At 37.7% G+C, this 26668-nt stretch overlaps 3 protein-coding genes across 3 annotated transcripts in view; 2 read left to right on the top strand and 1 right to left on the bottom strand.

The window, feature by feature from the left end:
* The window catches only part of oxsr1b (oxidative stress responsive kinase 1b), a 38834-nt gene extending 31655 nt beyond the window's left edge, over nucleotides 1-7179 (top strand). Inside the window, exons 12-18 of the mRNA XM_042399274.1 lie at nucleotides 2253-2288; nucleotides 2586-2780; nucleotides 3084-3139; nucleotides 3289-3341; nucleotides 3722-3790; nucleotides 3948-4012; nucleotides 4650-7179. Coding sequence (XP_042255208.1) covers nucleotides 2253-2288; nucleotides 2586-2780; nucleotides 3084-3139; nucleotides 3289-3341; nucleotides 3722-3790; nucleotides 3948-4012; nucleotides 4650-4724 — 549 coding nt within the window. The 3' untranslated portion in view covers nucleotides 4725-7179. The remainder of the gene's footprint in view (nucleotides 1-2252; nucleotides 2289-2585; nucleotides 2781-3083; nucleotides 3140-3288; nucleotides 3342-3721; nucleotides 3791-3947; nucleotides 4013-4649) is intronic.
* A 2037-nt stretch (nucleotides 7180-9216) lies between these two features.
* Nucleotides 9217-14742, top strand: slc22a13b (solute carrier family 22 member 13b). The gene is made up of 10 exons (XM_042399795.1): nucleotides 9217-9591; nucleotides 10023-10126; nucleotides 10664-10818; nucleotides 12298-12469; nucleotides 12567-12687; nucleotides 12787-12881; nucleotides 12973-13187; nucleotides 13278-13386; nucleotides 13508-13702; nucleotides 13786-14742. The coding sequence occupies exons 1-10, from the start codon at nucleotides 9217-9219 to the stop codon at nucleotides 13859-13861; spliced, it is 1617 nt and encodes a 538-aa protein (XP_042255729.1). The 3' UTR covers nucleotides 13862-14742.
* A 6406-nt stretch (nucleotides 14743-21148) lies between these two features.
* On the bottom strand, nucleotides 21149-26310 carry LOC121888553 (xin actin-binding repeat-containing protein 1). The gene has a single exon (XM_042400156.1). It carries the CDS (start codon nucleotides 26308-26310, stop codon nucleotides 21457-21459), a length of 4854 nt encoding a protein of 1617 aa, XP_042256090.1. The 3' UTR covers nucleotides 21149-21456.
* Between the last annotated feature and the right edge of the window lie 358 nt (nucleotides 26311-26668).

Raw genomic sequence — 26668 nt, 5'->3', positions numbered from 1 at the left:
TTTGTGTCATGAAGGAACCAAATCAGTTGTTTTCTCCAAAGTATTGCAGAGATTTTAGGGTAGTTTGTGCCAGTTAAGATTTATATGATTAAGATATTTCCATTACACGCAAAAGCAAATTTTCAGCAATATATTTGTTTTATAAAATTTAGACAATGGGGAAGTGGCAGATACTGTACCACCCAATTCCTGGTGGCTGTTTAAAAGTTCATAATTTAAAATGAATATAGGGGACATTGGCTCTTTGTTACCAAGTAAAAGAGAGCATTATTTATTCAAAGGAGTGAGAGTTACCTTTCCTGGAAGCCATCTGTATTTCCGTTTCTCTTTCTAAATTACTTTTTATTTATACTGACCAATCAAATCACATTTAATCAATACAGGGCAAATTACTTATCAACCCTGTAAATGATCTTCAATGAGAGCACTAATGATCATCAAGAAATTCAAATTTGATCTCAGTTGCTTTTATGCTGCTTTGTTATTGGCGACATGTCGGCAAACCGAACTTTAAATGCTCACACTGACTCTATGGGTGAAATGATTCTCAGTAGATTAAACAATGCATGTTTTTTTATGCTAAAGATCAATAATTTTATACATTGGGGTCCGGCTAAGTCTTTTTTCCACATACTGTAACTGTGTCATATCTGTCTGTGCTGTAAGGATTAATATAGTCTCCTCAGTAACAGCCTGAACAGTCACTTTGTCTGAATCAGATAACAGACTCCTGAGTTGATGAGATTTCTGACATCTGTCCAGACGCCACATCACTGTCCTCTCAGTCAAGTCAGTTTGGCTTCATTTGGGCCCTGCAAGGTTTTTGTCTGATTCTACGTTTCTGGGAGTCGGTTTGGACTTTTTTTGCTTGTTTGTTTTTCCTTTCACAGCCAAGCAGTTTTTAACCATATAACAGTGTGACTTCCTTCTGACCTACGCTGCTTCTAAGCCTTTCAGAGCTAAAACTAAAAGGAGAAATCAAACTTTATAATGTGTGGTAACGTTTTATTTTACAATGTCCTTTAATTTTATACTAATTTCCTAGAAATTAGTAATTGCATTAGTAATTTGTAGGTATTTAGCGGTTCATTCAAAAAAGTTTTAAGTTAGTTTAGTTGGAAACTGCCAATTCATTATATACGGATGCATACATAATTGCTAATTTGCAAAAATTCTTATTAAATTACATCCTTAACAATTCTACAGAAAATATTTAGTTCTCAGTGTGTAGTATTTATGTTTCAAACTCCATATTAGCATATTAGTTTCTTAAAAACTCTAATGAGCACATTTCTCTTATAATACCAAATGACATAACTAGTTTTAGGAAGTTATTGAAAAAAACCTAATATGCAAATATATCATTTGACACACAAAATTACACAGTAAAAAGAATTTTGGAACCCAGATATAATGAATGGGCACTGACCAACTCAACCAACTTCACACTTTTTCTGTTTTTTCTTATAATTTGTACCAAATTGCATCACTCTCTCTGTAAAATGTTCTAAAAATGAACGTTTAAATACCTGCAATTTACTCAGTAAATTTCCAGGAAATCAGTATAAAATTAAGGGACGTGTAAAATAAAGCGTTACCAAATGCATATTTTCACTCGTTTACATACAACTCAATTACCAAAGTGGGCGATATAGTTAAAAAGTTCTATCACAGTGTATGTAACTTTATATCATTACATACAGTATAGTGACATAGTACATTTTCTGATAAGTGCAAAACTGTTAATGGATAAAGTAACCAGATGAGAATGTCTGTTTTTTTAGCTAATCAAGCGAATTAAACACCCGACAAATGACGGCATTCATCTCATTGATTCAAAAATCCCGTAAACCCAATATTGCTATAAAACAGTTAATGCTAAATTTTTTGCAATATTGCTTAAAATACAACCACATAGATACTTCTGTAGACACAGTGCAGCAAAATCTCAAATCTCTACCATCATCTCACTGAATATCAATAAGTTCAGTATTATTAGCATGTGACATATTTGTTCCCACTGTAATGGTAATACTTTAACCACCTGAAAGGAGATGATGATAAATCAGCTGAATGAGAAAAGTAAACGAGTGAGCCCTTTTAATCCGTTTCCCCTCTCTCGCTTTCTATGTGTTCTTTGCATCTATACATGCTGGTGTTTTGTTTTTTTTTGTTTGTTTGGTTTTTTTTGCTTTGCTGAAGGCACTTACAGGAAATCCTCTGAGCGTTATCTTGTTTTTATCTGTTAACAGTCACCAAGAGTGAAGGAGGGATCACAGAATTCAGAGGTGAGTTTGACAGCTTTTTTCTTCCTCTTCTTCTAATCTAAAATAGCTATTTTTATGTAATTTATCAAACATACTTTATGGTTTTAGCCTTCAAAGTCTGACTGGAGTTAATGTAGTAAGGGGACCTTGATTTAAGATTATTTTGTCAAACTACAAACTGATTTTTGTTGAGCTGTGTATCAGATCTGTACAACACTGTCAGTTTGTTCACTTAGTAAGTCTTTCATAAGCTACACAAGCCAGTTGAACACTGATATGAGAGGATGAGCAGGGTTTTTTATGAAATTTCTCCTTCAGGTTTTCCAGACTCCTGAGCCTTTAAGTAGTCAACTCCAGCCTCCTGTCGCAGGTCAGGCAGAACTACCTCAGGCTGCAGGCCAGGTTCCACTGCAGCCCACACCAGTCAACACTCAATCCGCATCCCAGGCTGCATCTCCCACACCAGGCGTACCTGCTGCTGCTGCTGGTGCCGCTGCTGCTGTTCTCACACAGGTCAGTCACACCTAGCTTTGTCTCATATCTGTCCTTCTACTCCTGTAGATATGCTAATTATTCTTTTATTGCTGGAAAGATCTTTTTTTTTGGCGTTATGCCTTTATTTGAGAGTCAGTGTAGTGAGACAGGAAACAGGGGAAGAGAGAGAGGAGTGTGACATGCAACAAGGGGCCGTGGGAACTGTGGATGTTGTGGTTATATGGTATGCGCCTTAACCATTAGGCCACCAGGACGCCTTACTAGTTATTTTTAAAGCTTTCATTCTACTTAAAATAAATGTCTTTATTTGTGTTTCAACAGGTTCCAGCTGCCTCAGGCGATGTTAAGGCTCCCATTAGTTTGGTATTAAGGTTAAGGTATGTTTCCACATCACCACTTAAAAATCAGTTAACCAAGAGGTGATTTTTCTGACTATGTTCCACTGTTTTGATCTTTGTTGTGTTACATATACTGCCATTTCAGTTTTATGCCTCTGATGTAGTTTCTCTCTTCTTCATCTTTTCAGAAATTCAAAGAAGGAGCTAAACGACATCCGCTTTGAATTCATGCCAGGGAGAGGTAAGTGGAAAAACTGTTTCATCAGTCACAATCCAACCTCTGTATGCTGGTGTCACCAATTTCTTTAAAAAATGTCCTGAGCTTAAGGCTTCTTGCTGAGGATGTCACATTTTGGGTGATCAGTAAAAGAAGCCGACAATTTATATCTCATGTTTTTTTAAAACTTCCTTCAATGCTTCAACCCAAATGAAAAAGCACACTGAGTCCTGCACTCTTGAAAACCCAGAGAAATTAGGTTAAATATCTGTTTTAAGAACGGTATGTGCTGAGCACACCGTTCAGTAAACACCATTAATATAAACTCTGTTAATATTTCCTTTTTAGAAAATAAACAGTTTTGGTGCACCTGTCACAGTCTGTCTCTTATGCCGTCTTTTCAGACACAGCAGATGGTGTTTCCCAGGAGCTGGTGTCAGCAGGCCTAGTGGATGGGAGGGACTTAGTAATAGGTCAGTGATAAAATCACTCCACTGTATTCTTCTTTTCCTCACCTGAGGGTTAAAAATTGTTGATCATGTGCTTAAAAAGCCCAACTTTTTTCTTTCTGAACATACACACACACACATTGTTGTTTTCATCGGACTGAAACATCTCTTTTCTTTTCAGTTGCTGCAAATTTGCAGAAAATAGTTGATGAGCCTCAAGCCAATAAAAATGTCACTTTCAAACTGGTGAGTGCTACACCTTCATCTGTATAAACTCTAGTATTTTTATTAAGAAAGCATTGATATAGATGTCTTCAGATTCATGCTTGTTAAATCTAAATGTATCATCCTTCCTTAATCTTCTGAGTAGTATATCTTTGTCTATACCAGAACCCTCAGCTAAAGGAGAAATATCCTCTATTTATGATCAACTGTCCAACTTACAGAACTACTGTAGATATTTTTAGACATTTCTCTGAAGTTAAACTCACTAAAATGTATCAGAATTAATCTGTTACTGGTGCAGATCACTCCCCACCTCCCTTGCTCATATGTTTTTGTCTTGTCCTAAATAATCAAATTTTGTCAGCATGTTAAACTGCTGACAATATTTGCGATCTCAGGCAAGAACCAAATATACAGCTATAATCTTTGTTGTACTGCTAGCACAAAGGTTAATCTAATTGAACAGTAAAATCTCTCAACCCGCTAGTCACATTTTGTAGTTGAGGGAAGTGATGCAGTACCTTAAAGGATAGTTTCACATTTACAAAAAGTCTTCAAACAGCCCATCTGTAGATTGTGACAGTGTGTGGTCGCTGTACATGAACTTTTTTCTGTTATACCAACTAGTTTTGCTCACTGGATATTATTGTGTTTGCAGGCTTCTGGAATTGAGGGATCTGAAATACCAGATGACGTCAAATTGATGGGCTTTGCTCAGCTCAGCATTAGTTAAACTGTTGTTCTACCTGGGACCGTGACTTGCCTAAAAAATGTGAAAATAATAAAAAAAAATAGTTTAATGCATTTTTTTTTCTTTCTATGGCTGTAAAGAAACCACTACTGCCAAAGAAAACAGTACCGTTTGGTCAACCATAGGATCATACAACGCCACCTTGAATGAATTAGGTGGTCGGCTGAAGTATCAGAACGTACAATGTAAGGATCACTCAAAAAAAGTTTACAGTGTATATGTAGAAGGATGCAAGTATCTACAACAAACAGTTTTCATTGAACATCCTGGTCTCCCTCATTCTGTTCTTTTTTTTTTCTCTCTAATATATGATGCATTTGCACAATCTGAACTAACGCCCTTGAATCCTGATAAGTATAACAATGCCTTATATTCATCAGAACTACTGAATGCACGTTTTGGGGAGGTCCCCAGTTACAGTATGGAGCATTATGTTGTCTGAAATGTACAAATGTGGTTTCAGTTGCTAATGTCAAACTTTTTACTCTACTCTGAAGGAGCTTACGAAGCCAACTAGAATCAGAACTTGCAAGATGCACTTCTTTACTTGAGCTAAACCGTTTTCACACAGATATATGCTGATGTGATGTGATACACCTCTCAGGTGGCCAAATACAAATTAATTTTCCAGAATGATGTGAACTCTCCCAACAATAACAACCTCTAAAGGATAGGGCTATTGTTAGTATGCATTTTTTGCTAGTTTCAACAAATCTCTCTCTCAGCTCCAGGCCCATTTGTTCCTGTTTTTTAACAAACAGGTGTGAAATTTACTGGGGGACTACTTTTAGCTGCAGATTAATACCAATTTGGTGAGTATCTTCGACACTGTGACGCTATAGTGCCAATATTATTGTAATGAAGGAACAGTCAGTACAACTGTGTAACTCACTGATGCGGTTTTAAAAGTTTTTGGACAACAATGAAGCCCTCTAACACAGATGTTGACAGGATTTGTTGATAATAATAAAAAAAAAATATAGAATATTACCAGACTTATCCTTTTTAAGTGTCGATACCAGCAGCAACGTTAGAGAGGAAAGTCTCCTTATGATAGAGATACTGTAAATGAGAGGCTGGTTCTGAAACATTACACATGTATGTAGATTGACCAATACTTAAAGTGATTTAAAATTCAACTTATCGGCTGTGTTATAAAAGCGACATGATTAAGGAAGAGGAGTGCAAGATACTATTGACTTTCAAATTGTCCTATTAAATATGAAATAGTTGTAAAAAGTTTTAGAACAGCTGAAACCACGTGTGTTTTATGAGCAGATGTGTCTGTTATTAGTTTGTGTCTATTTGGAATCAGTTTCTCAAATTCTTAAAAAAAAAAAAAAAAAAAAAAAAGACTTAAGTGCATATTTGTTTTATGTGGATGAAACATAAGTACTTGATTTAACTTCTAGTATGTAAATAATTACATTTGGCTTTGATTTGTTTTTATACTGGGTGTTTCACTCTTGGCCTTTTTTCTGTCCTATGACACGATTGTGGGTTGTAGCGCTGCGTGAAGGAAGACAACACTGCAAATTTGGCTTTGAATTCTCTCGTTTTGCAGGACATACTGTCACTTTACTGTATGTCATTTACCTTTCCTCATAAAAAAAAAAGAATTCAGCTTTTCACTTTTTGCCTTTGAGAATATGTTTTTCATGAGGAGCCACAGCTGTCCTGATGCACTGCTTAACGCCTGTCCACCTTAAATTTCCTCAAATTAGTAACAGCAAATTTGTCTCCCGCTCTTAATAATAACAAGCGGAGGCTGTTTACAGAAGTTATTTAAACCCACATCTGAAGTTATACATCTGTTTTGTCACTTGCAAGAACATTTTTTTTTAAACAGCTGAAATGAGGATTTTTACATCCTTCACTGTTGGAAAGCTCAGCTGTGATTGTAGACATTTTGAAAAGATTTAGAAATGTATCTTGGTTCAGATGGGGATAAAAGCCGTCATCAGCGCAGATGTCACATCCTTTCAGCCACGTTCTGGATGTTTATGTGCATTATTGACATGGTTTGATGATGAATGTGCATCTCGCAGTGGGAGGTTCATTTAACACTCTGCTTTAATGTGTAGATCTGAAGCGCCAGCAGGTTTTACTGTTTAATTTGGTGATGTGATAATGTCATAACCCTCCAGATGCCATATTGAATGAAATGCATTTTTGTGCTTGCAGATAAAATGTTAAAGAGGAAATCTTTGTATTTTGACTTTAAACATGTTAAATTTTACGCTAGCCTTAAATTGAAAATGACCAACTGTTTTCTTTTTCTTTTTTTTTTTCTTTTTTGACATAATGTCAAGGTTTAGATTCAGATTTTCAGTGTCTTTGAAATGTAGTTCTTGTTACATGTGAAGATACTGTACCTGAAATAAAGATATACAGGTGTGTCGACCCTGTGTTCTCCTCAAAGGGGGGAGCGACAAAGTCAGCGACCCCATGTTACTCGAAGTTTTTAAACTGCAGTATTTGGTGCCATTCTCCTGGCATAGTCTGCAGCTGACAGCAGACAAGGACAGGATAGGTGTGTATGAACGCTGAGAGAAATGTGTGTGTGCGTGTGTGTGTGTGTGTGTGTGTGTGTGTGTGTGTGTGTGTGTGTGTGTGTGTGTGTGTGTAGATTGAGCCCTGCTTCTAACAGAGTTGAAGATCTAATGGCTTTGTTCTCATCCTTTCTCAACTTCTTCTGTCCTGCTTACATGTAGTTAAACAGAGCTGTAGCAACTGAACAGATGACCGGCAAAACCACTTTTGCCCAGGCAATAAATCATCAAGGCTGTAATATATTTGAATTTTCCTCCTGTTTTCAGTTTTTCATTTCTTTCATTTGCTCTATTTTTGATCGTTTTGGAGTTCAAAGCATGTTTCTCTTGATTATTTTTAATCAATAAAGAATGAGCATATCAGCCTCCTCTTTGCACTTTTTTCACCAATAGTAATTCTTATTTAAAAGCTGTATTATTATTATTATTTACAGTCCTGTCACCCAGAAACTCCTTAGCCTATGTCAAGTTTCTGTTTCTAAACTAAGGTGCAAGAGAGAGATTTAAAATAATCATCAGAATCTGGGCAGCATAGGCCAAGATATCCTGACTTTTAGTCCGTAAAAACTCAGGATCCTACATGATACAGACTCAACACATAATGCAACTCATTGTCTTTCCAATTCTGTGCCCCTATTTTGTAATACAGGTTTTTTTCAATTGTGGTCTCCGAGCCCAAACTGAAATGACCATGACACTGACTGTTTGCTCTTTGTTTCGTACAGTTAGTCTGACGTAGTGTTGACATACTGTAATCAAGGTTGTTTCTTCAGAGTTCAGAGTCAAAGCACCTGTACAACTGTTTTTTACAGACTTAGTTGTAATGTTTATGAGTAAACTGACTTTTATGTGTAAAATCAATCCACTTCAACAAATCTACTAATTACACTAAGATACATCTCTTTCTAACTTAGCACAATATTGCCCAAAAAAATAGAGACCCAACTGTATGTTGGTCTTCTTGTTGTTGTAGTGGAGGATTACATGGATGGATCACTTATCTTATAAGTGCTGTCCACGTGGGACCTCATGACCCCAGGTGGTCTTTGGCCTCCGTGGTCAGCAGGTATGTTGTATTTCATGTAAGGTTGTTATTTATCAACTAATGAGTGTTTTCTGACGGTTGATATGGTGGCCCTGAGGTGCAAATTTTTGAAACTGACACAATGGAGGGAAAATCATCACATCTCAGCCCCTCTTAGGTAGGCTAAAAAAAGGGGGGGAAGGTAGAGTAAGGTGTGTTTGTTTTTCTTCATTTTTCCATCAAGCTGCACTTCCTCACTCCTTCTAGAGACTTACTTAGTTTCTGCTAAGACCTATGACCTATTACCTGTGCGGTGATATATGTGTAAAGTCCAAAATCTTATTAAAAAAAGGAAACACTTTGTATGCACTCGCTGTATCACAAAGTACTATGTCAAGGCCTCAGCCAATTCATTTTCATCTGATCATTCCAAACATTACCACTAGCTTGTTATTATATTCACAAAATGAACAATAGTTAGTTTTATTATTATATGAGCATCAGACTTTACTGTCAACAGGTAACATGATTCCACAAAGTGCTGTTTTGTCCCCCCTAAAGCATTTTGAGCCCTTCCACACTCCTGTGCTTACGCATCTTTTGCTGAGCACACAGATAATGTTAAATCTGAAGGTTCAGGTCTTAAGAGTCGACATTGGGCTCCAAGATCTTGGCAGCTGCACAACAGCTGGACTTCAGCCTGAAGGATGCTTACATGTTGCATTTTAATACTTGGGTAGTCTGTTTGTTAGCAACTTGGGAGGTCATAAAAGCACAGTGATTGTCAGTTTAAACATTAACTTACAAGAGGACAGTCAAGTTGACTGTCGGTCGACATTGCTGAAAGCTAGACATTTCTCTGTCCCACGCTGCACTCTGAGAACATTCACATACCAACATGAGCAACTTTGGGCAAATCCTGAAGGAGATTGGGGAGTTTGGTTTCTTTCAGAAACGCTTGGTGGCTGCATTATGCCTCACCAGCATATTTACCGCCTTCGATGTGATTAGCCAGGTGTTTACTGGCATGAACTTCCCAAATTACTGTAACACTGACTGGATCTTGGAACGTGGGCCAAACCTGACATATGAGAAACAAAGAAATCTCACAATCCCAGTGAACAAGGATGGAAAGTTTGAAAGCTGTAAAATGTTCACACCTGTGGATTTGGATTTGGAGACCATTGAAGCATATGGGATTAACACTACAACAGACTGCACTAATGGATCTATTTTTGAGGTGCCCAAAGGTTCCTTCAGCATTGTGACAGAGGTAAGAGATATTTATATATCCATTGAGGAGCACATTTAACTGTTCTACCAAGCCAGTAAAATGTAGTGCTGAGCAAAAATGACAAAATTAGTCTTTTAGTACTGATTCATTTAAAAAAAATGAAGTGTGGCAGCTCTTCTGTGTTGTGTAGCAGTTGTTCACTTTGACTTCTTGTACCTTCTGAGCTACTATACTGTTGTGACAATGCTCAGTAATGGCTTGTATACTAGCTGTACAGGCTGCTGTTCATACTTAAATTGTTCCTACATCTATTTCATTTAATGTACACCAATTACATTTAATTGTAATGATGGGATAATGAAAAATATTAAACTGAGTTACATCCTCTTATAAGAAAACTGTTGGTCTGCTTTCTAGCAGCCACAAACAGATTCTGAAATCTGAAAATCCTCTTCCTTTTCCACTATCAGTTCGACTTGGTGTGTGACAGGAGCAGTTTGATTGAGGCATCTCAGTCCATCTACATGGCCGGTCTCCTGGTTGGAGCCTTGGTGTTGGGCCAGATGGCTGACAGGTATGAACTTACAACACATCAACATACTCAGTATCTTATATTCTTTGAGAATTTTTGTGGTCTTTTACAGCACGAAGCACAATTAGAAATGGATTTGAATGTACTTAAATAATGACAAGTACAGAGGATAAAGTGTGGAGCCAGCCCTGGGTTCTGCAAACTTGAAAATGAGAAATTACTTTGGAATTGATTCACATTTTCTTCCTGAATTCATCTAAAAGCACTGCACATACTGTAACTTCCCCATATCTCATCTCTTATTGGTTGCATTGTCCAGAAAATATCCTCTGATAACTGCGTGTAATCTCCTGTTGTTAATATTACACAAGATTTTTTGTTTTGTTTAATTCTAAAAATATTATACAGATTTTTTAAAGAAAGATAGATTGTTGCCAAAATTCATTTGACTGTGCATCTGTTAAACATATAGTATCTAAACTGTGCTGAACCTTTAGGAGGGAAAAGCCATATACGGTACATCTTATATTCATACAAAACTCAAGTACCAATCTAACAGTTTTTCTCTTCTCTTTGTAGGTTTGGGCGTCGCTTTGTGGTCCTGCTTTCACTCCTTCTCCTGATGTTGTTTGGTGTCGGCGCTGGTTTCTCACCCAACATCTATGTTTATATGGTTCTCAAATTTTTAGGTGGCATCTCAAATTCAGGCATTGTTGCTAATTCATTTGTGATTGGTAAGTACAATGTTCACAACTAAAACTCAATGCTACACTACTATGATGGTCTGTCGTATTTGCAGGTGGCATCATTGCTGTCTGCCTCAGTGTCCTTTTTGATACAACCCCTGCAGGGCACCAAAGTCAGGCATTTTTATATTCTAATCATATGCTCTGCCAATGAAAGGCACCTGGTACCACCACCACAACATGGCCCTTGGCACCTATGTACTATTGGACTCAAACTCAGCTTTATGGCATTTACTCGTGTTGTTTTCTCCTGACTAGATGCTCGCTTGTGTTGTATCAGCTCTCAGATGTACATTGCTTTGGATAAAAACGTCAAAATAAAATTTTAAATTGTGGTTTAAATAGTGGCTTTAAAGATGCAATGTGTAGAATTTAGTTACATCTAGGGGGACGGATTTGGCAGAAATGGAATATAATTTTCATAGATATGTTTTAATTAGTCTATAATTCCATGAAAATAAGAATTGTTGTGTTTTTGTTACCTTAGAATGAGCCCTTTATATCTACACAGGGAGTGGGTTCACCACCATGTTTCTACAGTAGCCCATAACAAACAAACCAAACACTGGCACTAGAGAGGTCCTTTCGCATTTTTTGCGAGTTTCGCAGCGACTGCAGGTTCTCCTACACATTTAGAAGGGGAGGGTTACAATCCACAACCTCACTGCTAAATGTCACTAAATCTTACACACTGGTCCTTTAACCACAAAACACAAACTTTAAGAATGGGCGAGAGCGTTATTGTGCCAGTGTGCAAATAGCAGTGTTTGCCCTAACTGTGCCCTGATACATAATGCATTACATAATCATATCATAAAGCTGATTATTTCACACATGCACATTTTTTTTTTTTACAGTTTTGGAATAGGCATCGTTCTCCTAAATTAAAAATAATACAAGCACCTTCAAATCAAAACAAGAAGCATCGAGGGCTGACCATATGTGTCGACATCTGCAGCTGAAACACATTACAAACTACAGGTCAATTGACCCTTATTTTAATTTTACTAATAACATGACATTCTGTCATCTTACTGCAGTCAAGTGCCTGAGCTTCACAAGGCAAAGCTGCATGCTAAGGGTGTTGTTTGTAAAATTTAAATGAAAGTTACTAATGGTTGATGCTTTGTCTTGCAATGAATTTCAGCCCCAAATGTCAACTCATACATTGACAATAAACCTGTGGGAACACGTCTGGCTCTTTGTTCAGCTTATTGATCTGATTGCATTTTATTAAGAGTCTTAGCACTGCCTTGAGTTAGATTGCAGATGTGTTATATTGTAATTGAAGCACTGAATGTATTACAACTCATTTTTACCTTACAGAAGCATACATACACAAAACTGGATTAAATTACTTATAAATAATAGTAATACATATTGAATTACATACACTTGCTATAGTTACAGAACATATCATAGAATAGTAGTAATGATGCCATTTCTGTCTATCTTATTGCTTCTCAGGTGGAGAGTGGAGTGATTCCTCCAGGTTTGCTTTCTGCACCATTATCTGTCACTCTTTTTTCCCTGTTGGATTGATGATGTTGTCTGGCATTGCCTATTTGATCCGGAACTGGAGGATCCTGCAGATGGTGCTCTTCAGCCCCGTTGTCCTCGTCTTAGGATTATTTTACTGGTCAGCAGCCTCTCGAGCCACTTTAGATGCGCATGTCCAACATTTTAGCATTAAAAAAATTAAACTTAGTGCACATTTACATTTGTGTTCTGACTAGGATTCTCCCAGAATCAGCTCGCTGGCTTATTACCCAGGGCAGGAAGGAGGAGGCCATAAAGGAGGTCCGGAGGGCAGCAAGGGTGAATGGGAGGAAGGTACCTGAAGATCTGTTAGACAAGGTGAGCAGCAACAAAAACACATTTTTCTCTAAAATTAAACAGAAAAAACCCTAAAATCAATACACACCAACTAAAAAATGCACCTACATTGTTGTTTAGCTGGTCGTTGATGGTACATCTAAAAGAGGAACCATGTTGGACATCTTCAGGATATCATATCTGAGAAAACGTGCTTTTGTACTGAGCTATCTCTGGTGAGTATTTATTTCAACCACAACCTGCTTCCACAACTACAGCAATACTTTTGTGGTGGCACTGAGGTTATCTCTTCCAATCTATTGACAGGTTTGCAACCAGTCTGATGTACTATGGACTGAGCCTGAATGTTGGCAATTTTGGTCTGGATATCTACCTCACACAGTTCATCTTTGGCATGGTAGAACTTCCTGCACGCCTGGGTTGTTTGCCTTTTATACAGCACTTCGGGAGGAGAATATGTCAAACAGGGGCGCTATTGTTTGGAGGTGCTGCTTGCCTTGGGATCCTTGCTGTTCCAACTGGTAATTTACCCTTTTATATTAAAATGTATCCTCTCTAACAGACACATTTTGCACAAATAACTTCAATATGTGTGTCACTTTTCCCGTCAGATCTTCCTATAGTGGTAACGGTCATAGCTGTACTGGGGAAATTTGCCGCCACTGCCAGTTTCTCCATAGTCTATGTTTATACAGCTGAACTGTACCCTACCACTCTAAGGTAAGGTAGGTAATGTCCCAGCGGTAAAACTTATTATAATTAACTGATTGCAGAAAATAAAAAAACTGTTGTCATGTTTGCTAGTATTACATGTTATGACTTTGCTGAATGGTCCTTACAGGCAGAATGGTGTAGGTCTGAACTCCATGTTTGCTCGTGTGGCGGGCATCCTCGCTCCGTTGATCAGGCTCCTGGACGTCTACCATTACACCATCCCCATGCTGATATATGGCACTATCCCCATCGTTGCCGGGGGTGTCTGTTTGCTTCTGCCCGAGACGCTCAATGTTGAACTTCAGGACCACGCTGAACCCACGTGAGTTGATGAGCGCGTACTTACTTTGCTTAAAAGAAAATAAAATCAATTCTACATAATAATCTTCTTCTTTTTAATTGCAGGGAACCTGAAAGTGGAACTGTTGACATGGGATCCGTTAAGAAAGACGAAAAATCAGGGAACAACACAAAATTCTAGTTTATAACAGTGTGCTTGCTCTCAACTGATACAGCGATAACTTGTCAGTGTGCAGTTACCTAAAATGGAAAGCTTCAACTGAATCAAATTTTACTTATAAATTATTACATAAATATTTTAATTTTTGCTGTTAAAATCTGTTTGAATGTATATGTATATTTGCTCTGCACTCATTTGTTTCTTTTTCTAGTCTAAATGTAATTGCTGAATGATGTACAGTATTATTATGTCTTATTCTTCTCTCATGGATGAATAAGAATGAGTTTTGATTGTAATGAGTCAACTGATATAATGTGAAACAGAAATAGGCACTTTGACATGTTGGAGTAGGCACAGGCCTAACAGATCATATCTAGTCAAAGTTCACCTTTGAGCTAAAAATTTGCACATCTACAATGTCTCTCAAATGTCTTAACACTGCACTAATCAATATTTTTATATGAACAATGGGTCAACTGATTGTGTGTAATATGAAAGGTGTCATTCATAGTGATGAACCCACAGAGAAATAACACCTGACTCTGCACTTCCACTCCGCTCTATGGAGCATTTCAGCATCTTTTGGCTCATTGTTTTGGTTTTTGCAGTTTGCAACTTTGCAGTTTTAGTTCCTTTTCATCGCTTCTTCAGCGAAATCCACTTTACACTCCCTGCCTGGCACCAAACAGCAGACAGACAAAGTCAGCGACTAGCAGGTGAACATAGTGGAGCGTTAAGCACCTACAGACCGACATATGAACATGAGTCCAAATGAATGCTCAAATGTGACTCCCTGGAAGGAGATATTGATGCATCTTGTCTGTGTTTTTGATTGTATGTGAATATTTCATTTTGGAGTCTATGTTCCTTGTACGAGTGCATTCAGTCTCTTTTGTGTTATGTTCCTGTACTTTGTGATGTTTTGAAGTCAACTTTATTTATCAAAACTGATTAAAGCTGCTTTAAGCAGAGTCATCTTTCATCTTGTGTTTGAAAATGGAGAGGTTACTGTTCTACAAACTGCAACTGCAGCTTTTTTAGGGGTGCAGAGTGCAGAGATGGACAGTCATGAAGCACCTTTACTTGAATACTGTTCTTAAGTACATTTTTGGAGTATCTGTACTTTACTTGAGTATACATTTCTTTTTTGAAACTTATGACTTTTACTCCACTACATTTGAAAGACAAATATTGTACTTTTGACTACATTTCTATGAAGGTTCCCGATACTCATTACTTTGAATCATAGCTTTGAAGTCAGTGAATTCATTTTCTTTTCTTTTGTAAAATGTAATAAGCCATATGCTGTGTTAGTCACAGGAGAAAAAACTATCACAGTAAACTACTCTTATGCTTTCAGTCAATTTCTAAGTGCTTTCTGAACCGTTCAATTTGAACCTGTCGATGGTAATGATGACTATGGCAGATAAAGATAACGATTCCTTGCCAGTTCACCCATGGCCATATCTGAAATCCATGTTTCAGATTCTTGAAAAGAAGAGAGATTCATATCGTTTTTTGTTTTTTGTTTTTGTCTCACCTAAAGCAGTGTTGCTGTTGGGCAGTTATAAAGCTAGAGGTGTGTAACTGGGATTTTAAGGTAGGTTAGTTGTTTTATTTATTCTTTATTTTCTGAGGAAGCTGCATCTTCAGCAATCCCACTGTCTGCCTGATGCACACACACACACACACACACTGCCAGAGCTGTGTCAGAGCACTGCCATGCTTTTTTGTGGAGGTGGAGTGGAGTGTGTTAAATAAAAAATGAAAATGACAATGGCTCTCCTTTTGTCGATTCAACTGTGTTTCAGGCATTTCTTCAGGCTTTGCAGGATATTCTACAAGCTTTTTATTCTATAGGCTCTACAGGCAAGTCAATGCATTCAGTAAGTTGTTCCAGAGTCATTAGGTTATGTAAATGCGTTGTGGCAACAATACAACAATGTGTTGACATTAAAAAGAAAATGTACTTTTGAAGACTGTTACTTTCACTTGTATTGGAGTAACATTTGACCAGGAGTATCAATACTTTGACTCAAGTAATGGAGTTGTGCACTCTGTCCACCACTGGCAGAGTGCCATTTTCATGTGACTGAGAGCAAACGTGACGTACATTCCATGTTTATCTGTCTCCTGCTATGACGTACCCCTCACTTGTTTTCATAGAATTGAGTAACCCAATTAGAGCAGTACTCATTGAAGAATCTGTTTTCCGATGACAGTGCCAGTGCCATCTATACAGGTCACAGTCTTATATGCCAAAATGCACTTACAACGGCAGTTTTAAAAGTTATTTTGAAAAAAGAAAATCTGATATACCCCATATAACTATCCAGCCAAACATTATATTTAGCAGATGTGGAACATGGACTCAAACTGTCTTTTTGACAGTGTTAAAACCTGTGAAATAAATCTGAACCATATTGCAATTATTCCCCTCTATACTGAAAATGTAGGTCTTCCATATGATAATGTAGGCACACTCAAAAACACTGACACCACTTTTGCAAAATGAGGTGCAGGTGGTCTGTTAACATTACAGCATTCCTTTTCCAGTGTATTCATTACCAAAGCTGTAAGGGATCTCTATATGAATCTCCTTAGCAGACAAATTTATGTCACGTTATATGCTGACATACATATTTTGAAAGTTAATGAGGGAATTTTATTGGAAATGCTTTAAGGTTTCAGTGAACAGTGCAGGTTTCCTCTTTTGACTACTGTACATATCCACATGACTGCACTCTGTGCTGTAACTCTTCATATGTTGGTATATACGACAGGCTTTTTCTCTATGTCTGGATTTTGCTTCTGAATCCATTTCTGAACTTTTCTGTCAGAAACCTTCAGATCTTCTGACTGAAACTGTTCTGTAGATTTTGGACTTTTCTCTATGGTCGGCTTACATTTAAGGAATCCCCTTTTGAGATTCAAGATTCAGCCTAAAACATATTTTTGCTGTCTGATTTATTTTTAGTATATTATGTATGTGGGTGTTTTATTGCTACATTAGTACAGTCAAGGTGAGTAGAGTCACATATACTGTCATTATCTGTTATTAATCATTTATTATTTTGTTGCCTATGTCAACTTTTATAATTGTTGGACCTGTGACAACTATTGTTCCCTAATAAAACACTATTACAAGTGCCGTATCACATTTTGACAAGCAGAATGGTGTAGATCTAAACTCCACATGTGCTTGTGTGACGGGTGTCCTTGCACCACTGATCAGGTTCTATCATTACAACATCCCTATGCTGATATGCAGCCTTGTCTCTATAGCTGCTGGGGGTTTCTGTTTGCTACCGCCTGAAACCCTCAATGTTGAACTTCGGGACCATGTTGAATCCAAGTGAGCTATGAGTATAAAATAGTCTGTATAGCACTGAAAAAATATATAAAACTTAAGTGTCATATGATTTTAAGGACAAAATTCAGTAACTGTTAAGTATAACTAATTCTTTATAATATCTGTATAAAATCTGTTTTTAATTTCAGAAAATCAGTAAATGGGCCTACAGGAAACTGATGCTCGGCCCGACAAATGAATGAAGAGCAGAAGCTTTAATTTGTGCTGAAATCCTCATCACAAGTTTATAATTTCTCCTTTTCCTTACTTATTATCAAGTATAAAAGCTGTAAACTATAGTTTGTAGTTTTTATTACAGTTTAGGATGCAGGAATCAAAGTGATGGTGTTTTACAAATTGATCAATCCAAGTGTTCCTTTTCCAACATACAATATATACCAAACATATATCATCATCATGGAAGGCCAGTTACATTAGTGTCAAACACAAACAGCAATGCCTCCTAATGGCCATAAATCAATGAATCAATGAATCAGTGAATGAGTATGTGAGTTAGTATCGCTAAATTGGGAGTTTTCCAACAGTTTTGAACAACTTTTGCATTTTTCATAATAATCAATCAACAACAGGATGTTTCTGCAAAACTACTACAACTTGATTCTTCTTTGTTATCCCAGTTCAAATAAAATTTATAAACTCTTTTTTCTATGTCACTTTCTGTCAATGAGAAAACAAGGTACATAGATATATTACTGTAATTTGTTGGAGTGATTGTGAACTAAAAAAATGTAAAAAGTCATTTAACAAAACAGTCAGTGACAAGAAGACAATTACATGTGTCAGCATTTGTCATACTTAATAGTTTCTTACAGTAATTAAGACATCAGTTTTGTGTCAACACACTTCATTAGCAATCAAAAGATGAACACACTGTAAAATTTTGACCATTTTATGGCGCCTCAAACACAGCTTCAAGATTTTCTGCATTGTCACAGTCACCGTCACATCAGCTGAGAACAGAAAGAGAACACAGCTTTAATGAAGGGAAGCCACTATGATAAATTACTGTATCATGAAAATGACAGGAAAGAATAATAACATAATGTTGCCTTTTTTTTGCTGGTACTCACATTGTCACAGGAGGTTTATCTATACCTCAGATTCATTGGACGCCATGTCAGGAGTATTCCTTAAAAGCCATCGGGTCTTGTGCTGAGTGTATCCAAAGCCCTCGTCGTAATTCCCTTTTCTTTTGAACAGTTGTTGGTAGTGAGATATGCAGTAGAATTCTCCATATAAGGGCGCATAATTTTGCATGCTACAAATAAGCACAGTTTGTCAGTTTCATTTAAAACTTACAACGGTTTAAAAATGAAGCATGTACATTTAATTTAGCATTTTTTAAACAGTTAAACAATATCTCTCAATCTCTTGGCTAGTGGTTCATGTTTTCTGTCATGGTTTTGACTGTCGTTGTAGGAAAAGCACAGGTGTAACTAATGACATTAACAATGGCTCTGTTCCCACGTTACAGTATTACAATGCAATGCAGCAATTAACAATGTTATTAGGTACACCTGTATTTGACAAGTAAAAATGTCTGTTGTGAAAAAAAAGGTCAATTCAATTTTCTCTGTCACTCCGAGTGGTGGAGTAAATAAAGTAAAAGTAGCAATACCACAGTGTAGAAGTACTCTGTTACAAGTAACAGTCTTGCCTTCAAAATTTTACTTAAGAAAAAGTACATAAGTATTGGCACCAAATTATACTTAAAGTACCAAAAGTAAAATTATTCATTATGCAGAATTGCCCATTTCAGAATTATAAATATCATATAACTGGATTATAATTAGTGATGCATTAATGTGTAAGTATCACTAATTAATAGCTTAATCTTATATATTTTATAGCTTAATCTAAAAAATACATCAGAATTTATTAGTTTAATTTATTTATTTATTCATTTATCATGTATTAATTATCTGAATCTGAAAAGTAATTAGTAACTAAAGCTGTGATAAATGCAGTGGAGTAAAAAGTACTATATTTGCTTCCAAAATGTAGTTGAGTAGAAGTATTAAGTAGCATAAAATGGAAATACTCAAGTAAAGTAAAAGTATCGCATAACTGTATTTAAGTACAATACTTGAGTAAATGTACATATTTACATTCCAACACTGTTCACCCCACATTTTACCACTGGTCAAGTGTGCCCCCAATGGGTCTTCCACTCCTCTAACATTAGTTATGCTGTAAAGTTTCTCACAGTTACTTTTTTAATTGTTGGTGAAGAGATTTATATTTAATCAATCAGCAAATTAAGCAATCCAGCACATTGGATTTTGTATCATTGTATTCAGCAAACATTCGGTCTGTAGTCATTTGTTGTTGGCCCAAATATAAGATGTTTCTGGAAATTACATTTGAATATATATATGTATATATATATATGTGTGTGTGTGTGTATATATGTGTGTGTGTGTGTGTGTGTGTGTGTGTGTGTGTGTGTGTGTGTGTGTGTGTGTGTGTGTGTGTGTGTGTGTGTGTGTTTCTGAAAAGAGTCAGGACAGAGTTTACAGAGTGAGCCTGTCACTTTAAAAGAGTGTTGCATTGTGGGTTGTTTGTAGCCTTAATGTTGCTAGGTTAGCTAGTTTCAATGGTCCAAACTGTATCTATAGCAACAGCTAAAGTTTACCCACTCCAAAAGTGTCCAGTTTATTATGCAGAAGTTGCCTGTTGGATATATAAACACTAAGTGTTTTTCTCTCCTTTTGTTATAATATTTTTGTTTCTGGGTGAAACATGTAAAGCATCTGCTGAGGAATTTGCTGCTATAAACAGACTAAACAGAATCACCTGCTACAAGAGTTGAGAAGAAATGTCACACAAAGTCATGTTAGGAGCTTTTAATATTATCACTTCTGAGAGTTTTGTCAGAGGAGTGTTGGAACATCTTAACAGGTAAGATTCATGCTTTCTTTTTTCTTGATTACTCAGTTAACTGTTTTGTCTATAAAATGTCAGAAGATAGTGAAAAATGCCTGTTATAATTTCATAGAGCTCATGATGATGTCCTCATATGTCTTGTTTTGTCTGACCAACAGTCCAAAACCCAAAGATATTCAGTTTACTGTCATGTATGACACAGAAAAACCTAAAATCTTCACATTTCAGAAGCTGCAACCTGCAAATGTTTATCATTCTTGCTTAAAAAATGACTAAATGGTTATTCAATTATCAGAATAGTTGCCAATTAATCTTCTGTTGATCGACTAATCGATTAAACGACTAATTGTTGCAGCTCTACACTTAAGCGTTAAGGTATTTATCTCTCAGAAAACTGATGCTTAACGCTGTTAAAAATGACACATGAAAGACATAAACTTGTGTCAGGTGCCAGTCTGAAGCAACTGGAACTATTTTTCAGCTGAAAGTTTTGACAAAACAGCTGAATTTATTTTGATGCTGATTTTTTTTTTTTTTTTTTTTTGAGGTGGCAAAATTAAAAAACAAAATAGTAATATTTAAGTTGGTTAATTTGTTTACATGTATTTACTGTAACATATATTATTTAAATGTGATAATGCATTTAATGCATGTTAAATTTGGAATATTTGCCAATTTCAAAAAGCCTTTTTATTTTCTGTAAAAACAATTGTTGCAGACAGTAGGAGGGTTGGGTCATCTTGTAATCAGGGATATTTTATATTCAGGCCAATACAAAGTAAGAAATCATACTTATCAACCATATTAACGTTATCAAAGTAACTACCTCGTTTTGGCACAGACAAGAAATTAATCAAATTATGAAAATCATTGATCAATATTGCAGGTGATTTGTTTGTAGAATATTTTAATGTCTCACCTCAACTTTTTCTTGCACTGTTTACAGCAGAAGCAACTTTTGTGAAAAATGTATTTGTCTGCAGTAATTTTTTCCATCGGATACACCGGCTTCAAACAGGCTGAGCACGTCTCATGACAGGCTGGTTGAAACTGATGAGAAAAGTGAGACAAGGCTTAGTTTGATAAACAAAACACGAAGGCATTTGGAAACCAATAGTCTGTATTTAATTTAAAATGCAAAAAGTGTGATAAAGAATACAACAACAAAAAAGATCCCAGCAATTAATAAGAAAATCTAAAACCAGTCATAAATAAACAAACAAGCAATAACAAATATCATATTAATTTCTTCGCAAATCAAATTCTGCACATGACAGCTTTGTCATACAGTACATAAAAAAAACACTGCCAGCATTTATTTTTTTTGGTGAGAAACTGCAGCCTGTCTGTGATTAAATTAAGGTTTCTGATTGATCGGCAGCCGAACCTCTGGGTACTTAGTGACAGCCTGACCTGTGGATGATGTAATTGTTTCTGGCTGACTATTGACAACAGTGGAGGTTTTAGAAGAGTAAAACCGGTTACCAAAGTTATCAGTCCTCTCATAGTTCTCTGTGACTGTCGTGTTGCCTGAAATACTGTTCCCCCCGCGGTCAGCCTGCACCTCAAGCATGCTGAGCTCTCGTTTAGGTTTAAGTGGGCTGTAAGTGGATTGTTTTTGACCTCCTTTTCTTGGGTCATTTTTTCTGTTTTGAGCTGGGCTGTTGCATTGAAGGGTTTTTGTTGTCCGGAATTTCTCTTCCATCTTCGGGCTTTGCTGACATGTAGGGCAGGTTGTGGTCTCTGGTGGCAGCAGCTCTGTTTTATCCGTCTTTCGAGCGGCTGACTGGATGGAAATGAAGGCCGGTGAAGATGGAGGACTCGCTCGTTGTTTTGCAGAGGCTATTTCCAGGCCTGCACCCTGGCCAGCTGGCATAGCTGCGCTTCCCTGTGTTGAAGGGCCTTCCTGTGTCAGCACTGTTTTTTTTCTGCTTGACCCGATGCTTATTTTGCTAATGTTACCAGAGGATGGTGATCCCTGTACTGTCCCTAAGGACTCTTTGAACAAGCATGATAAACCAGCAATATCTGAGTCTGATTTCAAAGTAGAGACAGAATAAAGAGCCTTTTTTATTGCTTCCTCTATGTCCACAAGCCTGGCTAAAGTCTGCTCTTTTAGATTCATAATTTCCTCACTGGCTCTCTCAAGATCTCCAAAAACATGCGCCATTGAAGATTTGCTTTCAGTGTTGTCCCTTGATACCGGCAACCTCTCCTCTTTTTGTTCTACTTTTATCTTTTTTTGTTTCCTTTTGTTGGAGTTGACAACCCAGTCAGGGACGTTCTCAAACACTCTCCTCAGTGATGTTACGTCAACCTCGCTCGTGTCCTCTTCGATTTCTTCAACTCGACTGAGAATACTCTGCAGTTCCTCCTGTTTTCGCAAGTTGTCAAAAATTTCCATGGCCGCCGTTATGTTCCCTCTCATGATCTCATCCATGTGAACTGACAGCCGCTGCCGGCGTTCGTCCTCTGTCTCGGTTCTTCCTTTCTTTTCCCTCATCTCGACTTTTCCTTCTTGTTTAATTTCTCTCTCGTGTTTGTCTTTGCTGTCAGCAGTTTGTCCACAGGTGTTTGGGTCACTGCATGATGGATCAGTTGCAGTTTGTTGTGGTTTTGCCTCTACGTTTGCAAGAATTTTTGAATTATTGTCTCCAGAGGAGTGCTTTGGAGTTTTATTGTCAGCAATTTTTACTCTTTTTGGCTTTACAGGGGCCTTTTTTGCGGAAAGTACCTTTTTACCTCCAAATTTTTGGCATGCTTTGTTGAAATCTACAGGGCTTTCATCTGTTTCATTCATATTATCATTGACTGGGATGTTCTGGGGGCTTTTCTCCTCTGCAGTGTTATTTATCTTCTCTTGTTGATTGATGATATTTTTATTTGTGTTGTCACTGTCCAAGGTGACGACTGAACCTTGGACTTGATGGCTTACTTGGATTTCCTGGGACATCTGTAACGCTTCACCAAAAAATTGATTTCTTGTAGGTTTTTCATGATCCTCTAAATCTGGTCCTGAGTCTGCACCAGAGTGTATTTTGGACTGGTCTTCTTGCTTATGTTCAACCTGATGTGACAGAGATGTTGTCAGTGTTTGCGGAGTTTTATCTTTCATATCAGATCTCATAGCATTAGTTTGATGATTCTCTTTGTTGGCCGATTGATTATCTCTTTGTTTCATCTTCAAATGTTCAGGTTTAGGCGGGATAGCTGGTTTTGGACAAACAGGCCTTTTGGTTTTCTCTGAGGCAGCATTTGTAGCTGGTTTATTTAGGGTTTCACTTTGTCTTGGGGGCTCTGTGGCCAGGTCTTGTCTCAGTGGTGCTTGAATTGATTTAGGTTCAGTCACAGCGCAAATCTCATTGTCAGATGTCTTTTGAAAGGACGCTGCATCAACATTTTTTGATCTTTCTTTAGAAGATTTTTTGTATATCATTGCTGCTCTGAAATCTCCTCTGGTGACATTAATGTTGGACTTCTCCAGGGAATCTAAGGCTGCTTGAAGTTTACCCTCAAAAACTATTTCCTCCTCCTCTTGCTGTGCAGCTGTTTCTGAAATATTTGAAGACTCTGTAGCAGCTTCAAAGTGTTGCTTCTGGACGACCTCTGTGCTTTTTTGACCCTTTTTGCTGCATGTCTCAGTAGTATGAATTTCTGCAGAATTAATATCTTTAAGGCATGTACTCTCATGTTGATTTACTGGTTTATGTTCTGAAGTGATGCTGGAAGCTGTCTCTGCTTTTTGTGGATTTTCTTGAAGTAATTCTGCTTCTTTTCTCTGGGTTTTCACTGAGTTGACATCAGATATTGTAACTGAGGCAACGGGTTCCTTAGAAGATTCTTGAACAAAGAATTTCTGTTTTTCTTGTGATGACTGATGAAAAGATTTCGCTTCCATTGTGGCCTGTTGGAGGCTATGGATTGCAGTTTTGAGGTTTGAGATTTCGTCATTGTCATCTACCACCTTGACTAATTCAGCCTGGTGGACCCTGTCATTGTCTTGTGTCTCAAAATGCAATACGACTTCAGAGTTACATGCTTTTTCTTGTGCTTGGATGCCACACTCCTTGATTTTATTCTTTTCTTGCACATGGGAGACGACGCCAACATTCCTCTCTGTAGCGGAGTGCCTATTTCCAAGTGGCACATTTTGGCCTATGAATGCAGGAGGGATGGCAGTAAATTGTTTTGGTTGGGTTTGGGGTTGGTTGGGTTGTCTTTGATCTCCAGAGAACATACTTTTCAGTCTCTTTACATCCACTGGTACCCACTCTGATGCACTCTCCTCTGCCTGATCACCTCGCTGTTCGGGATGAAGCTCCGTGCCTTGTCCGCCCACATTTTGGTTGGGAGGAAGTTCCTCTTCTTGAACTGTTGGCTCAGCCTGAAGAGTTTTCAAATACTCCAGATCACCCTTTTCAATACAACTCTTGAACAGTTTCACATTCCCCTTTACTGTGACTTCAGGCCTGATTGATCCTGAGCAGGTTTGGTCTTGAGAGGTTTGATTTGAGAGGTTTAGGCAGCTTATGGTTGATTCAACAACCCCAGTTCTCAATCCTTGATTTTTTGTCTTACTCTCATCACTTCTTTCTGTTTCTGGTTCATCATACTCTGCACAATACACTTGTGGAGGACAGTAACTTTTCACATCTTTCTCATCTACATAATTGTAAAGGGAGTAAACGATTACTTCAGCACATCTGTTGACACCCTCCTGGATTATAACTCCTTTCCTCAGGGAGTTATCTTGATTAAGAATATCCTCAACAAGTTGAACCACATTGGCAGTTTTAACCTCTGTGTCCTGGCTGGTAGTGAAGTGATGCTGGTGCACAGGTACATTCACCGTTATGGCCTCCATATTTCCTTTGCAATCTTCCTTTAGGTAAGTGATCTGAGGCTTTAGGTTTGCCCGTGGTAGCAACTGTAATATGAAGTTTTGTGCACCACCTTCAGCCACCTCATCGTATTTTATCTTAGGCCCACTCTCTGATAGTGTGAATTTAGCCTTTTTAGCTATCATTGTCTCATTCACCTCAATGATTGAGCCATCTGAATGTATGGTACTAACGTGATAAAGGGAATCCAATGTCTCCTTGATGTTCTCGACCATTGTTTCTATTTCATCCCTGTTCTGATGTCTGATTTTGTCAAATGGCATTGATTCAAACAGATGAGCTCTGTTCTTGACATTAGCTTGCAGATAGTGCTCAGCTGCCTCGCTGTCTACTGCTGGGATTTGGGATTTTGCTGTATCCAAACAGGAATGCTCTCTTTCTACATTTGTTGAGATAAATGGGTTGTTTTGGAAAAGAGCTGCTCTCGTTTTGATCGTTTCACCAAATCCTTCTGGATCTGGAAGACATGTAGGCTCATCCTCAAAGAGTGTTTCACCAGTGGAAACCTCTTCCCTGCCAGAAAACCCAAGATCAGTGCTCTGACCAACAACATGAACACATGACCCTTGATCGTGGTTCTGTTCTGTCAAATCAGTGTCACTGCTTCTGTTTTTGCTGTGTAGATTCTGTTTGCTACACATGTCAAACCCCTGTTTTCGTTTTTGTACTGCCCCTGTCTCATCCCCAGAAATAAAAACTTTCCCCTGGAACTTATTTTCTGGATTTGGTTTAGATGTGTTCACAGACTGACTCTCAAACATCCTTCTGGTAGCCTGAACATCTATTCTTACAATCTCCTCCTCGCACTCTCTATTAGGATCTGGACTAGAACCATTATCAGCCTCCACAATCGCTTTAACACTTGCAACATGAGGCCTCTCCTCTGACACCTCAAACACAGCTGATGTTTTACTGACATTGCCTCTTTCCGCTGTTTCCTCTGCCATGTGCAGCTTGGGGGTGTAAGTAGATACTTTATTACTCAGGGCACAGTTCTCGAATATCAAGCGTCTTGAAAGGACCTCTCCCTCATATCCGGTTTCAGCAGCTGCCACCCCAGACTCTGAGCTCAAAACCTCAGCAAGCTCCTCATCCACAACTTCATCCAACATCTTCAGTTCTGGGTGAGTGTGCTTCAGGAGCCTTCGCAGCTCACATTTCTGCCGCTGTTGGTACAACATTTCTTTGGAAGGTTGGGATGGCATGAGTTGTTGGGAATGTGGCCCAAAGATGTCTTCTGGTCCTGGCTGATGTCTGGCTGAAGTTGGTGGAAGGTGGTCATCTTTTTTTTGTAGAGAGTCTTCGGCCATCTTAGAAGAACAAAGTAATGTTTTCATTCATTAGCTATCCAGTGAAAATCATGCTCCAGAGTGCGCAAACATGCTTATAGGAACGAGAGCCATTACCTTCCAAATCATGCCAGTTGTTTTGCTTTCCACATGCGCAGTGTCAGTGTGTCAGCTGAATTCCAAAATAACCAGCAATTTTAAACAAATGCAATGCAACCACAATGCAAAATAAAAGAAAGGAACACTGAGAGTGAGTGGCATCCACTTCTTTTGAAGAAAACTGTGCAGCTCTCAAGAAAAGCAATCATGTTTTGGGTTCTTGAGTGAGTTATTGAGTGATAGGCTATATGATACTGTAGAAATGTTAGATGTTATTATG

This window comes from Thunnus maccoyii, chromosome 21 (genome assembly GCF_910596095.1).
Source record: "Thunnus maccoyii chromosome 21, fThuMac1.1, whole genome shotgun sequence".
In the NCBI taxonomy this organism is placed as follows: domain Eukaryota; kingdom Metazoa; phylum Chordata; class Actinopteri; order Scombriformes; family Scombridae; genus Thunnus; species Thunnus maccoyii.
The sequence above is the reverse complement of the archived record's forward strand: the minus strand, read 5'-3'. Positions and strand labels throughout refer to the sequence as shown.